Source organism: Eptatretus burgeri, chromosome 4 (genome assembly GCF_056783735.1).
Source record: "Eptatretus burgeri isolate ZD-2024b chromosome 4, Ebu_testis_v1, whole genome shotgun sequence".
Lineage (NCBI taxonomy): Eukaryota > Metazoa > Chordata > Myxini > Myxiniformes > Myxinidae > Eptatretus > Eptatretus burgeri.
The window spans coordinates 141,941,288-141,956,106 of record NC_140964.1 but is presented as its reverse complement, the minus strand read 5'-3'; the positions used below and the strand labels follow the sequence as shown (position 1 = coordinate 141,956,106).

The following is a 14,819-nucleotide window of genomic DNA, read 5'->3' as shown; positions in this document are numbered from 1 at the left end:
CAACTCGTATGTTGAATAAATGTAGTGTTTATAAATCACAGGCATGATTAGCCAATGGCTTCTGTGCATGTGTGAGTGTGCTTGCACGCTAGTTATCATGTGGACGTTCACCCTCTCCTTCATCTTCCATTCTCTCAGGATGAGATTGAGGTGAGCATTGAGCGGCGAAGAAAGAGGAGGCTCTGGGAGGAGAGAAGGTACTTGATCAAACTATTCCATTGTGTCAGCGTTATTGTCCGTGCCATTTAATTAATTGCAATTTCCAGTGATTTGAGACTACAAATGTTCCCCAAAAATGCTTGTGACCTCAATTAACTACATTTGTGTGTATTTGTATTTGCTGCCTTCAAACTGTTTATTCTTGTTTTTTTATCACAGACGTCATTGTCAATCACACTTTCATATAATATTTACATAAAATACCAAAAATCTCTTGATAAAGATGACGTTCTCTCGAGTCACATGATCTGTTGAGAACGTCAAGTCATGTGAAGTTGAATATCTTCACATTGTTTGTTTGTTACATTTTGGTTCCACATTCGCTCGAGCACAATAAAGTATTGGAAGGTGAAACGTTCTACACGATCTCAGTGCATCACATGACAACAGATGCAACACCGGTATTCATACTTCTGGTTTGATGAAGGGGTGGGGTTGGAAGACACAGGACGTCCATGAAGGGTGAGTTTGATTGAAATTAAGGAGAGCCATTTAATTATTTATTGCCTTTTTCTTTTCCGTTTCCCAGGAGGGAACTTGTGTTTGAATATGAACAATATGAATATTTTGGAACATCGGTGAGTTGCTTTTTGTCACTTTTTTTTTCACCTGAAGTCTGGATTGATGACCGAAGGTTGTATTGTAACCTGTGGTTTGGTTTACATTTCCCCAGAGTGCTTTGCTGCTCTTCGAACTGGCTTGGACCCTTTCCAAGGATTCCAATGAGATGTTATGGTGGGCAAGTTTCATCAATCCTATCCACACCATTATTTGTTTCCCTTTGCTTCACCTTTGTTTTTTTGTTTTGTTTTCTTCTTCATCAATAAATTCTGTCCAACATTTGTGATTTTTTTTATTTTTTTTGGCACTCTTTTTCATCCACCCTCATTTGTATAATAATCACATTCTCTCATGCCAATTGTTTCCTCATACTGAAGACTTATCCGTGAAGACTCATACCTACTCATCCAGTTACCCTCATTACTCTCTCGAAGTCTAAACGCTCTGCTCACCTGCATTCCTTTGTACCCCTATTATCTGAGAAATCACTTTTTCCAAGTGTCATTATTTCATGATCTCCCTGTAGTTCTTCCACACAGCAACTTACTCACCATCTACTCTTGTCTTGCAACTCTACCTATGACATTGTTATACTTGTTGACTTAATATTTATCCTTCGGTCTAATTCTTCTTCAGTGATTTCACAAAAGGTCAAGGCAAACTTGTGTGTCATTGCGATCTGTGGCGGCATCATTTTCATGTTATAATATGTAAACAGACTTGATCTCAGTTCAGGTTGATCGGGGGTTTTCCGGAACCGGGTGCAAATGGAAGAGACACGAGTGGGTTGCTCGGTCGGGGGTGGAATAAAGGATAGACTCGGAATCTGAACGCCTTGTGGCCTTTGAACTCCTTTCAAACGTATTCCCGTCACTCATACGTTCACGACTCAGACCGTTGGCCAATGCTGATGCAGTGCTCCGTTACTCATTTTTCTAACCTCGGAAGGAAGATGGACTGTCAACCTGCCTCGTGTTCATTCAACAGTAGGAGAGGGGCTCGAACCTAAAACCCTAAGATCTAAAGCCAGCCAACCGTAAAGCCAACACCAGGCTCCAGCAATGAATGTTCAGGTGAAAAAAAATTCTTTCCCAATCTTCCCCAAATATCACGTTCATTTGCATAATTTTTCTTGTTAACGATAAATATGGACAGAATCGCCCCCAAAATGCATATTTTGACATCAAAATTTTTCAAAATCTTCTGGGGGAGCAGACCCCTGGATCCCCCGAGGAAAATCTTGTTTTTCCTTTTCTTTTTAAAGTTCTGCATTTTCACCCATGTGAATAGATTGATCATTTTATTTTCTGATCGAGAACTAAATACGTTTGTACATTAAATTTGTTTGGAACAAAGTGACAGTGGTCTCTCTCTCTTCGACCGTCTCCTCTTCGGCCTCGCCCTCCCTACTCTATCTGAGATGAAGCTTTTCAGCGAAACCCGAGGAAATCCTCATCATTGCTTTCCTCGTCAAAGATGGCATGTAACTCCTTGTCCGAATCGGGATTGAGCAAGTCCATGTCAATGTTACCACCATTTGCAGCCTCCTCTTCTCAAATGATGTCGTCCTCTGTGCCGTCCATGTTGTGGGAGATGCAGCATTTCAGAAATGCTCGCTTGATGATGTCCGACGGCATCTCCTCCCACACCTTGACGATCCAGCCGCAGATCATCGGAAGGTCGACCTTTCTCATCGTCCCGATGAACGCCGGCAGTCTTGCAGTCAACATAATGCTCAGCCAACGTAACGACGGGAGTAATGGTGAAAGTTCAACCAAGATGCATGTGGCCAATGCTCCTCGGAATCCGAGTCGAAAATCCCGGCGGGAAACTCGTCACGAAATGTTGATTTTCAACAATTGAAAATACCAAGTCCGGGAAATAGGAAAGCTCGTCTGTGTTGGTTCCACCGAGATGCAGCTAATGTTGCTCGAAATCTGTGTCGAGTACAAAGACCTGTGAAGTAAGAAAGTTTGTCTGACATGAGTAATCCACAGGAAGCAAGTAAGGAACTGATGATAGAAACGAGGGAAAACGAAGAGAATTAAAGGAAACCAAAAGAACCGAGCAGTACTGGTACTTCAAGCTTCACCGTGCCACGTGGCTCCTCACTCTCATGAGATTCTTCCTTTTCTTTAAAATTCATTTCCTGCCCTCGTACAGAAAAGTACTCGGGGTTGATTTGTTGTTCCGTTTTAAACCACGCCCCACTATCCAGCATTTACTAGCATTGCGTCCGCATGTAAGGAGCAAGCTTGGTGGAATGATTTTTTTTTGTGTGCAATGTCTAGGCTCGTATGACAGCTAACACACAGAACATACAACAAGGGGAGCAGGAGACGAGGGGCAGGAGAGGGAAGGACAAAACGCTGGAGAACAGAGACATGAGATCTGTGGAAGGGAGAGGGTTGGGCCGGGGTACAGAGGGTAAACAAGATGGACACGACAGGGACTTTAAGGAAGGAAAGCAGGGAATTTGAAGGAGGTGGGTTTGGGGTGGATTAACAGGGATAGAAAAGATCATGGTTTTGGATGGGGGAAGATAAGAGGTGGTGTGAACAGCTGTTTTGAAGACCTGGAGGGAAGGGTGGGATTGAAGAGTGTGGGAGTTTGTTCCAAAGGCAGGAAAAAAATTGGAATGAAAGTGAAGGTGAGCAGTTGCTGGTGGACCTTGAGCACCCTGTGGAAAGAGGGGGGGTGGTTTATGGCATTTACAGAGCCGCGAGGCTCGATATACGCCACGCACGTAAACTCCGGACGTCTCCAGACGTTTCTGAGCATGACTTATTTCATTTCTGCACACGGTTAATAAAATGCTGGACGACGTGTGGCCCTAAATGGAGTTCCTTCATCCCCTCTTCCTGTGCAGGCTGGAGTTCCTCAAGGTAGCGTTCTGGGCCCTGTTCTTTTTCTGGTTTTCATCAATGATCTCTCCGACTCTCTGGAAAATCCTCTATTTCTCTTTGCCGACGACTCCACCCTCTGCTGTACCATGTCATCCCTCAGACCAGCAAGCAGCAGCTTCTTCGCTCACTGCAGATCTGGATAAAATCACAAACTGGTCCAACACGTGGAACATGTCTTTCAATCCAGACAAATCTCACACTCTCACTTTGTCTCTTCGAAAGGACCATTTGGAAAACCCCCCCATCCACTTTCTCAACAATCCTCTGGAAGAAGTCTTTTCTTTCAAGCTTCTGGGTCTCACTATCTGCCATGACCTTTCCTGGGAAAGTCACATTTCCAACCCCGCCTCAAAAGCCAGTCGCCGACTGGGAATCCTCCGTCGTGCAAAGTCCTTCCTCGGCCCTCTTGAGCTCCTGACCACTTACAAAGCTTTTGTCCATAGCCTGATGGAGTACTGCTCTCCCCTCTGGGCTGGTGCTCCTGCCTCCCACCTTTCTCGGCTTCACGCTGTCGAAACCAGGGCATTTAAGATCATCGGCATCTCCCGCAATGAAGCTGAGTCTTTGGGCCTCTCACTCAATCACCGCAGGTTGGTCGGTGGTCTTTCTGTCTTCTACCGACTCCTCTCCAGTCTTGCCCCCCCCTGCTCTCTCTGCGATTTGTCCCCAACACATTTCCACAGGGCGCTCAAGGTCCGCCAACAACCCCCTTCTGGTAAAACTACCAAAATCACGAATCACTGCTCATCTTCACTCTTTTATTCCTCTTTTTTCCCGCCTTTGGAATAAACTTCCTCACTCTATTCTTTCCCATTCTTCCCTCCAGGCTTTCAAAACAGCTGTTCACCACCACCTCTTATCTTCCCCCATCCAAATCCTCAATCTTTTCTACCCCCGATAATCCACCCAAGCCCACTTCTTTCAATTCCCCTGCTTTCCTTCCTGAAAGTCCCTGTAATGTCCATCTTCTCTTCGCAATGTTCCCCGTCCCATCCCCATCCCTCTCCCTTCCACAGTTCACCTATTGTGTCTGTTCCCCACTGTTTTGTCCCTTCCACTCCCGCCCCTCTTGTCTCATGCCCCCTTGCTGTGAGTTGTGTGTTAGCTCTCATACGAGCCTCGACAAGGTATACAACAACAAAAAAAAAAACTCTTCACCTCAACCGATTTTCAAAATTTAAATGGCGAGATTGAGCTTAACAGTTCCGATTGCTGCAAAAATGTTAATTTGGAATATAATTGAAATTCAGCATTGATCGTTTTTAAGACTGGTGTTTTTCTATACCCGTGTATTAAGTGCACCTGCAACTTTTACCTTTTTTGCCGATAAAAAGTGTGGTGTATATACCGGAAAATACGGTATATTAACCTGGTTATCGGTTTAGCGACGTTCTATCCTTGTCCTTAACTTTCACATTTTTCAAAGCCTTAAAGAATTATCTTGAATTTCAAAGTCTTTCCTTTTAGGCACTGTTTAACTATTTGGGTTTTGTTGGTTTTGTCACTTGCACTAATGTTGTATTTCCCACAGGTGTGCTATTGTGGGATTGACTGACCAATGGCTCCAAGAGAAGATTCCACAGTAAGGACTGTCATGCTTTCACCATATATGTGTCCCATTTACCTGATAACATAAGCTTGGAAGGTAGATGAAATGAGAGCGAGAGATGAACCTTCAGAGTTTAGGCTTTATTCCATTTGATTGGAGCCGCTTCTGTGGGCACACCAGGAAATACAGGTTCAGCTAGGAGTACATAAGCAGAAACGTATACATGTGCAGTTAACCATTGCAGACTAAATCCGCATAAGCACGGAGTTCGATATAATCTCCATTCTCACCAGTCAATGAGCACCTTCAGTTAACGAGCATCAAGTGGACAGCCGATGTCAATAGCAATGCCCCGGGGACAATCCCTCGTGCCGCAGAGAGACCTCCCCTTATACGCGAGACGCACAACATGTGATCCCGCGTCATGTCCCTCGATTCACGTTAATTCACCACATTCTCCCCACCTTTAAAATGTAACTAGGGGCCCATCTTACACACCATGATTGCTTTAGCACTATAGGAGTATACATTTCAAGCAACGCGGACTAATAGATCTACAGGAGCATACATGCCAAGCAGTGATTATTTTGAGTTGTAGGAGCATGGAAATGAGCATCGATATATGATATAATGGGCATATAGGAGCATGAGCAGCGAGAATGCCGATAATCCCCTTTACAGATTGAGTCGTCGAGGGGGCCTTATTCGTCGACCTCTCCGGGAGTAAACGGCAGTTTCACTTGAGGGAGACTCCCGATCCTCTTGGTGAGCCTCGACTTGTGCCGGGGATGACCCCTCGATCGCTCTCGGGTGGAACGCGGCAGCCCCGTCGCCTGGCGGAGTTCCTGGGGGGGAAATGTCAGAAGGAGGAGTGCCAGGAGGTGGTGTACCGGCGGGAGGAGTACCTGAGGGAGCCAGATGGCGAACCGACACAGTGGTCTCCCTGCCATCCGGGAGCCTGACATGAGCATACTCTGGATTAGTGTCAATGAGTTCGACCCCCTCCACCAGCGGTTCATACTTGCTTTGTCGTACCGGGCGTTTCATGAACACTGTACCGGGGTGGGTCAGCCAGTTGGGCACCGTTTGACTGTCAACATAACGTCGTTGGTGAGTAAACATACGTTCGTGAGGAGTGGCATTTGTGGACGTGCAGAGCAAAGAGCGTATGGAATTCATTGCGTCAGGAAGAGCAACCTCCCATCGCTCGGGGCCCAGTCCTCTCGATTTCAGCGCCAGAGTTACGGCTTTCCAAATTACTCCATTATACCGTTCCACCTGCCCGTTTCCCTGTGGGTTGTAACCCGTCGTTCGACTAGTTGCTATGCCGTGCTCTAATAGGAATTGTTTTAGCCCGGCCGACATGAAACACGGCCCTCTGTCTGAATGTATGTACGAAGGTCTCCCAAACATAGCGAAGAGGTCAGAGAGACATTTTACGACAGTGCCCGAGGTCATATCCGAGCACGGAAACGCGAAAGGGAACCTTGAATATTCATCAACAACGGTGAATATGTATCTGTTGTCTGTTTCGGTCGGTAGGGGCCCTTTGAAGTCGATGTTTAGTCTCTCGAAGGGGGAAGTAGCCTTGATCAGTCTGCCAGATGCCGCGCCAAAGAATCTGGGTTTTAGTTCAGCACAAACAGGGCATGAAGCATTCATTTGTTTAATATCTTCAACAGAATAGGGAAGATTTTGTCTGCGTACGAAAAGGGCCATCCTGGTTACCCCTGGGTGGCACAGAGACACATGGAGGTCTTGCAAAGCCTGACTGATTGTTGCCGAACTGTAGACCCGGGAGAAGGTATCTGCAGCAGGGTTTTCCTTCCCGGGCCGGTAAACAATGTCGTACCTGTAGCAGGCTAGGTCTATCCGCCATCTCATAATTTTTTCATTCTTAATTTTCCCGTTATTTTTCCCATCAAACATGAAAGCCACGGATCGTTGGTCCGTAACGAGCGTGAAGTGGTTTCCCAGTAAATAATGTCTCCATTTACGCAGCGCTTCGACGATGGCGTACGCCTCCTTCTCTATTGCCGAGTGTCTCTGCTCGCTTCTAGAGAGAGTTCTCGAGAAGAAAGCGACCGGCCGCCCAGACTGATTAAGTGTTGCAGCTATGGCGTGATTTGAAGCGTCGGTCTCCACCACGAAGGGCACCGAGCTGTCGATCGATAAAACCACGGACTTACTGATATCATCCTTGAGATCGTGGAAAGCTTTTACGACAGCGGCATCTGGTGGAAAGTTTTTGCAATGCACTAGGGGATGTATTTTCTCGGAGTATTGCGAAATCCATCTTGCATAGTAAGCGAACATCCCGATCACCCGGCGCATTGTTTGCAAGTCCTGAGGTGGTGGAAGCTCACGGAGCGGGCGCAATCGCTCAGGATCAGGCTTAATTGTGCCGTCGGCTATCGTGTAGCCGAGAAGGTCAATTGACCTTGCCGAGAATACGCATTTCTCGTAGTTGAGAGTCAGATTATATTTTCCAGCAATGCTCAAGAATCTGTCCAGATTCCTATCATGTTCCCTCTGATCCCTACCGCACACTGTGACATTATCCACGTAAACAAAAGTGTCTTCGAGGTTTTCATCTGAGATGATGTCGTCCATAACCCGTTGGAAGCAAGCTACTCCATTCGTGACACCGAATGGTATCCTTCTGAACTGGTAGAGGCGCCGCCCTGCCTGGAATGCAGTGTACGGTTTGTCTTCCTCTCGGATGGGAATTTGATGATAGGTGCTTCGCAAGTCGATGGTACTGAATACCTTATAATTGGCCACGCGTTCGACCATCTCATCTATGCGCGGCAGGGGGTAGGCGTCGAGTTGGGTGAAGCGATTGACCGTTTGGGAATAATCGACAACCATCCGTTTCTTATGGTTCTGACTGCTGGTTACTAACACCTGTGCGCGCCATGGCGAATCGCTCGGTTCTATAATTCCCTCCTCCAGTAATCGCTTGGTTTCCGAAGTGATGAAATTCATGTCAGCAGTGGTATATCGCCGCGATTTGATCGCTATCGGTTTGCAGACCGGCGACAAGTTAGCGAACAGCTGGGGGACGTCACCTCCGCGGTGGTCAGCGCATTTAAAATTAGACGAGGCTTGCTTCCTCCAAAGGGTATTTCGACGCTCGTGTGCTGCTTGAGGACATTATGACCCAGAATTACGTCTGCGCACAAATCACGAAGCACCAGCACCTTTACATCCCGATGCGTGTACCCTTTTACGTCCAATTCAACATTGCAGTACCCTCGTACGCGGGATTGTAGTGAGGTGGCGGCCATGCATACCGTATTGTCAGTCGGGTGGATTACCCATTTCCTGCCCTTCACTAGCGAGCTGTTGACGAAACTTTCAGAGCTACCGGTATCAATCAGTGCCTCAGCCATATGCCCGTTAATTCGCACGTTGATGATAGCCTTGGATAGATTCCCCGGGGAGGCTGCAGTCAATTTATTTTGTGAGTAGAGAGCCGCAGAAGTGGGTTTATTCCTCCTTAGAGTAGATTTACATACCCTGGCATAATGCCCTTTCTTGTCGCAATTCATGCATGTGGCATCTCTGGCGGGACATTTTTGACGAGGATGCCTTTTGTACCCACAAAAGAAGCATTTACCGACCGGAGCAGTTGCTGAGGAGTTTGACGAGGTCTGGGTATCCGGCTCCTCGGGTGTTTCTCCATCCCTCATGTCTGGCTGTGTCTGTGCCAGTGGGGTTCCTTGGGTTCCCATCGTAGCAGCGTTCATGAGCAGCATCGGTGTCCCAAATGACTCAGATTGCTGCTGAGCCGTATCCATCGCTCGAGCCTGATCGACTACCTTGTCAAGAGTGGGTCGCGCTTTCTCTAGTAAGCGTTGCCGTATGTGGGCTGATCTGAGTCCTTGGATGAATGCCTCCCGTGTGGCTTCCTTTCGGTGTTCCTCGGCGCTTACCGCCCGGAAGCTGCAGTCTTTTCCCAGCTGATTCAGAGCTTGCAGGAACTGATCGATTGTCTCCCCGGCTGCTTGCTTGCGTGTGTTGAGAAGATGTCGTATGTATACCTCGTTCTTGGGCTTCACGTAGAGCGCCTGCAGCACGTCAATCGCTGCTTCGTAAGTGTCGCACCCCGAGAAGAGCCTGTACACGCCGGGCGAGACATGATTCACGAGAGCGGCAAATTTGTCAGCTCCCTCCGCGATGATGGTCAGATAGTGTGAGAAGGAGCAGAACCAATGTGACCATTTCATTTCTGCGTCAGTCGTGTTTGGGTCTGCGTCGAACCTCTCTGGTTTGTAGATCTTGTCCATCTTTGGTTGAGAGAGCCGAGAAAATCAAATGGAATGAATTGAAATGAGAGCGAGAGATGAACCTTCAGAGTTTAGGCTTTATTCCATTTGATTGGAGCCGCTTCTGTGGGCACACCAGGAAATACAGGTTCAGCTAGGAGTACATAAGCAGAAACGTATACATGTGCAGTTAACCATTGCAGACTAAATCCGCATAAGCACGGAGTTCGATATAATCTCCATTCTCACCAGTCAATGAGCACCTTCAGTTAACGAGCATCAAGTGGACAGCCGATGTCAATAGCAATGCCCCGGGGACAATCCCTCGTGCCGCAGAGAGACCTCCCCTTATACGCGAGACGCACAACATGTGATCCCGCGTCATGTCCCTCGATTCACGTTAATTCACCACAGTAGAAAATGTTGATTTTCTTTCTTTATAAGAGTTGTGAGCAAGATTGAACTGAATCCTGGAAGAGCAAGATTGAACTGACAGGGGGGTTAACAGGGGCAACAATTGTGCACAAACAGCAAAGGAATGAATGAATGAACAAACAGAAAAGGAAGGAAGGGAGAAAGAAGGGGAGGAAACCCTGAAATAAGCAAGTAAGTGTGTTTGGTTCGGAAGGGTTAATTGGGGTAATAAAGATCATAGGTTAGCATGAGGGATGACCGAAGATGGTGGTGAACTGCCTGCTTGAAGACTTCGAGGGAAGAAGTGAGACAGAATGGCCTCTGGAAGGTGTTTCTCTCCACTGGAGAATTGAGGAATAATAGAGTTGAGGTTTCAATCATAAATCATCTTGAAACTCCGAGTTTAAACATTTTCACATTTATATTAATGTCACATAAATCAGATTAAAACCCTGAGATAAAACATTCTCACATTATGAATTCACATTTATATTAATGTCACATAAATCAGATTAAAACCCTGAGATTAAACATTCTCACATTATAAATTCACATTTGTATTAATGTCACATAAATCAGATTAAATCCTGGGATTAAACATTCTCACATTATAAATTCACATTTATATTAATGTCACATAAATCAGATTAAAACCCTGATATTAAACGTTCTCTGTGAACGTGATCCTCTGTGAAAGGATCTGTGGCATCCATGCTGAACTTCTCAAGGCTGGTGGAAGTGCTGCACTCATGTCGTTGCATGCAGTTTTGTGCTCTGTCTGGAACACAGGCATCATCCCAACTGACTGGAAGAGGGGCCTTGTTGTCCCTCTCTGGAAAGGGAAGGGTGATCGCCAAGACTGCAACAACTACCGAGGGGTGACGCTGCTCTCAGTGCCAGGCAAGGTCTTTGCTCGGATAATTCTTGATAGGGTTCGCCACCATCTGCTTGAGCACCAGCGTGCAGAGCAGTCAAGCTTTACACCAAAGGGGTCAACGATTGACCGTATCCTTGCCCTTCGTGTCCTCACCGAACGCAGACGAGAGTTTTGGCAGGGGCTGCTTGCAGCCTATGTTGATGTCTGTAAAGCGTTCGATTCAGTGAATCGGGATGTCCTCTGGAGGATTCTTGGTCTTTGTGGGGTGCCACCAAAACTGATCGATCTGATGTCTGAACTCTACTCTGGTACTGAGAGTGCTGTGAAGTGTGGTGGTACCATCTCTGACTTATTTCCAGTTGTTACTGGAGTTCGTCAGGGGTGTGTACTGGTCCCCACACTTTTCAGCACTTGTTATGACTGGATTTTAGGGAGGATGTCTGAGAGATCAAGCTGCGGTGCATCATTTGGGAATGTCAAGATCTCGGACCTTGATTTTGCAGATGATGCAGTCATCTTTGCGGAGACTTTAGACATCCTTTTGGGGGCCCTCGAGGTGCTGAATGAGGAGTCGGAGCTGCTGGGATTACGGGTTTCTTGGGTCAAAACTAAGATCCAGGCTTTCGGTGACATCTTGGATGCTGCTGTCCTGTCTGTGTCTGTTTGTGGTGAGGATGTTGAGGTCGTGGAGAGATTCACTTACCTTGGCAGTGATATTCATGTCTCTGCTGGCTGCGAGTCAGAGGTCAAGAGACGTCTGCGGCGGGCCTGGGGAGTCATGGATTCACTGGATCATGGGGTGTGGTGCTGCCGGTACCTGTGCGGGAGGACGAAAGTCCGAGTCTTCAGGTCCTTCATACTTCCAGTCTTGCTCTATGGATGCGAGACTTGGACTCTGACCAAGGATCTGAGACGGAGACATAATTCCTTTGGTACCAGGTCTCTTCTGAGAATCCTTGGCTATCGCTGGTCGGATTTTGTGTCCAACGAGTGGTTGCTGAGAGAAACTCGGATGAGATTTGTTACCTGCATAGTCCGTGAGCGTCAGTTGCGGCTGTATGGACATGTGGCTCGTTTTCCTGACGCTGATCCTGCTCACCAGATTCTCTCAGCGAGGGAGTCTCATGAGTGGAGGAGGCCAGTGGGCCGACCACGTGCCTCGTGGTTGCAGCAGGTTGACCATCATCTCACGGAGATGGGGATGGGCCTGGCATCTGCCTGGGGGATGGCCAGACGGAGGCCCCTGGAGTACCGGGGGAAAGTGGACTCAGCGACGCGCTGTTCTGGCACATGCTCCCATACTTGACCTGATTATAAATTCACATTTATATTAATGTCACATAAATCAGATTAAAACCCGAAGATTAAACATTCTCACATTACAAATTCACATTTAAATTAATGTCACATAAATCAGATTAAAACCCTGAGATTAAACATTCTCACATTATAAATTCACATTTATATTAATGTCACATAAATCAGATTAAACCCCTGAGATTAAACATTCTCACGTTATAAATTCACATTTATATTAATGTCACATAAATCAGATTAAAACCCTGAGATTAAACATTCTCGCATTATAAATTCACATTTAAATTAATGTCACATAAATCAGATTAAACCCCTGAGATTAAACATTCTCACATTATAAATTCACATTTATATTAATGTCACATAAATCAGATTAAAACCCTGGGATTAAACATTCTCACATCATAAATTCACATTTAAATTAATGTCGCATCAATCAGATTAAAACCCTGAGATTAAACATTCTCACATTATAAATTCACATTTATATTCATGTCATATAAATCAGATTAAAACCCTGGGATTAAACATTCTCACATTATAAATTCACATTTAAATTAATGTCACATAAATCAGATTAAACCCCTGAGATTAAACATTCTCACATTATAAATTCACATTTAAATTAATGTCACATAAATCAGATTAAAACCCTGAGATTAAACATTCTCACATTATAAATTAACATTTGTATTAATGTCACATAAATCAGATTAAAACCCTGGGATTAAACATTCTCACATCATTAATTCACATTTATATTAATGTCACATAAATCAGATGAAAATCCTGAGATTAAACATTCTCACATTATAAATTCACATTTATATTAATGTCACATAAATCAGATTAAACCCCTGGGATTAAACATTCTCACATTATAAATTCACATTTAAATTAATGTCACATAAATCAGATTAAAACCCTGGGATTAAACATTCTCACATTATAAATTAACATTTATATTAATGTCACATAAATCAGATTAAAACCCTGGGATTAAACATTCTCACATCATTAATTCACATTTATATTAATGTCACATAAATCAGATGAAAATCCTGAGATTAAACATTCTCACATTATAAATTCACATTTATATTAATGTCACATAAATCAGATTAAACCCCTGGGATTAAACATTCTCACATTATAAATTCACATTTATATTAATGTCACATAAATCAGATGAAAATCCTGAGATTAAACATTCTCACATTATAAATTCACATTTATATTAATGTCACATAAATCAGATTAAACCCCTGGGATTAAACATTCTCACATTATAAATTCACATTTATATTAATGTCACATAAATCAGATGAAAATCCTGAGATTAAACATTCTCACATTATAAATTCACATTTATATTAATGTCACATAAATCAGATTAAATCCTGGGATTAAACATTCTCACATTATAAATTCACATTTATATTAATGTCACATAAATCAGATTAAAACCCTGGGATTAAACATTCTCACATTATAAATTCACATTTGTATTAATGCCACATAAATCAGATTAAACCCCGAAGATTAAACATTCTCACATTATAAATTCACATTTATATTAATGTCAGATAAATCAGATTAAAACCCTGATATTAAACATTCTCACATCATAAATTCACATTTATATTAATGTCACATAAATCAGATTAAACCCCTGAGATTAAACATTCTCACATTATAAATTCACATTTATATTAATGTCAGATAAATCAGATTAAAACCCTGATATTAAACATTCTCACATCATAAATTCACATTTATATTAATGTCACATAAATCAGATTAAACCCCTGAGATTAAACATTCTCACATTATAAATTCACATTTATATTAATGTCACATAAATCAGATTAAAACCCTGAGATTAAACACTCACATTATAAATTCACATGTATATTAATGTCACATAAATCAGATTAAAACCCTGAGATTAAACATTCTCATATTATAAATTCACATTTAAATTAATGTCACATAAATCAGATTAAACTCCTGAGATTAAACATTCTCACATTATAAATTCACATTTATATTAATGTCACATAAATCAGATTAAAACCCTGGGATTAAACATTCTCACATTATAAATTCACATTTATATTAATGTCACATAAATCAGATTAAAACCCTGAGATTAAACATTCTCACATTATAAATTCACATTTATATTAATGTCACATAAATCAGATTAAAACCCTGAGATTAAACATTCTCACATTATAAATTCACATTTAAATTAATGTCACATAAATCAAATTAAACTCCTGAGATTAAACATTCTCACATTATAAATTCACATTTATATTAATGTCACATAAATCAGATTAAAACCCTGGGATTAAACATTCTCACATTATAAATTCACATTTATATTAATGTCACATAAATCAGATTAAACCCCTGAGATTAAACATTCTCACATTATAAATTCACATTTATATTAATGTCACATAAATCAGATTAAACCCCTGAGATTAAACATTCTCACATTATAAATTCACATTTATATTAATGTCACATAAATCAGATTAAAACCCTGAGATTAAACATTCTCACGTTATAAATTCACATTTATATTAATGTCATATAAATCAGATTAAAACCCTGGGATTAAACATTCTCACATTATAAATTCAGTCCACCTGGATTTTGGGAGTTTCACTAGAATAGGTTCCTGGAAGAATGTG

At 43.2% G+C, this 14,819-nt stretch overlaps 1 protein-coding gene across 2 annotated transcripts in view; it reads left to right on the top strand.

Annotated features, from left to right (window-relative positions):
• CDC45 (cell division cycle 45) overlaps window positions 1-14,819 on the top strand; it is a 49,976-nt gene that overhangs the window by 19,920 nt on the left and 15,237 nt on the right. For both annotated transcript variants that reach the window (XM_085880218.1, XM_085880217.1), the window contains exons 6-9: window positions 139-197; window positions 749-797; window positions 893-954; window positions 5,218-5,268. In XM_085880218.1, the coding sequence (XP_085736344.1) occupies window positions 139-197; window positions 749-797; window positions 893-954; window positions 5,218-5,268 (221 nt within the window). The remainder of the gene's footprint in view (window positions 1-138; window positions 198-748; window positions 798-892; window positions 955-5,217; window positions 5,269-14,819) is intronic.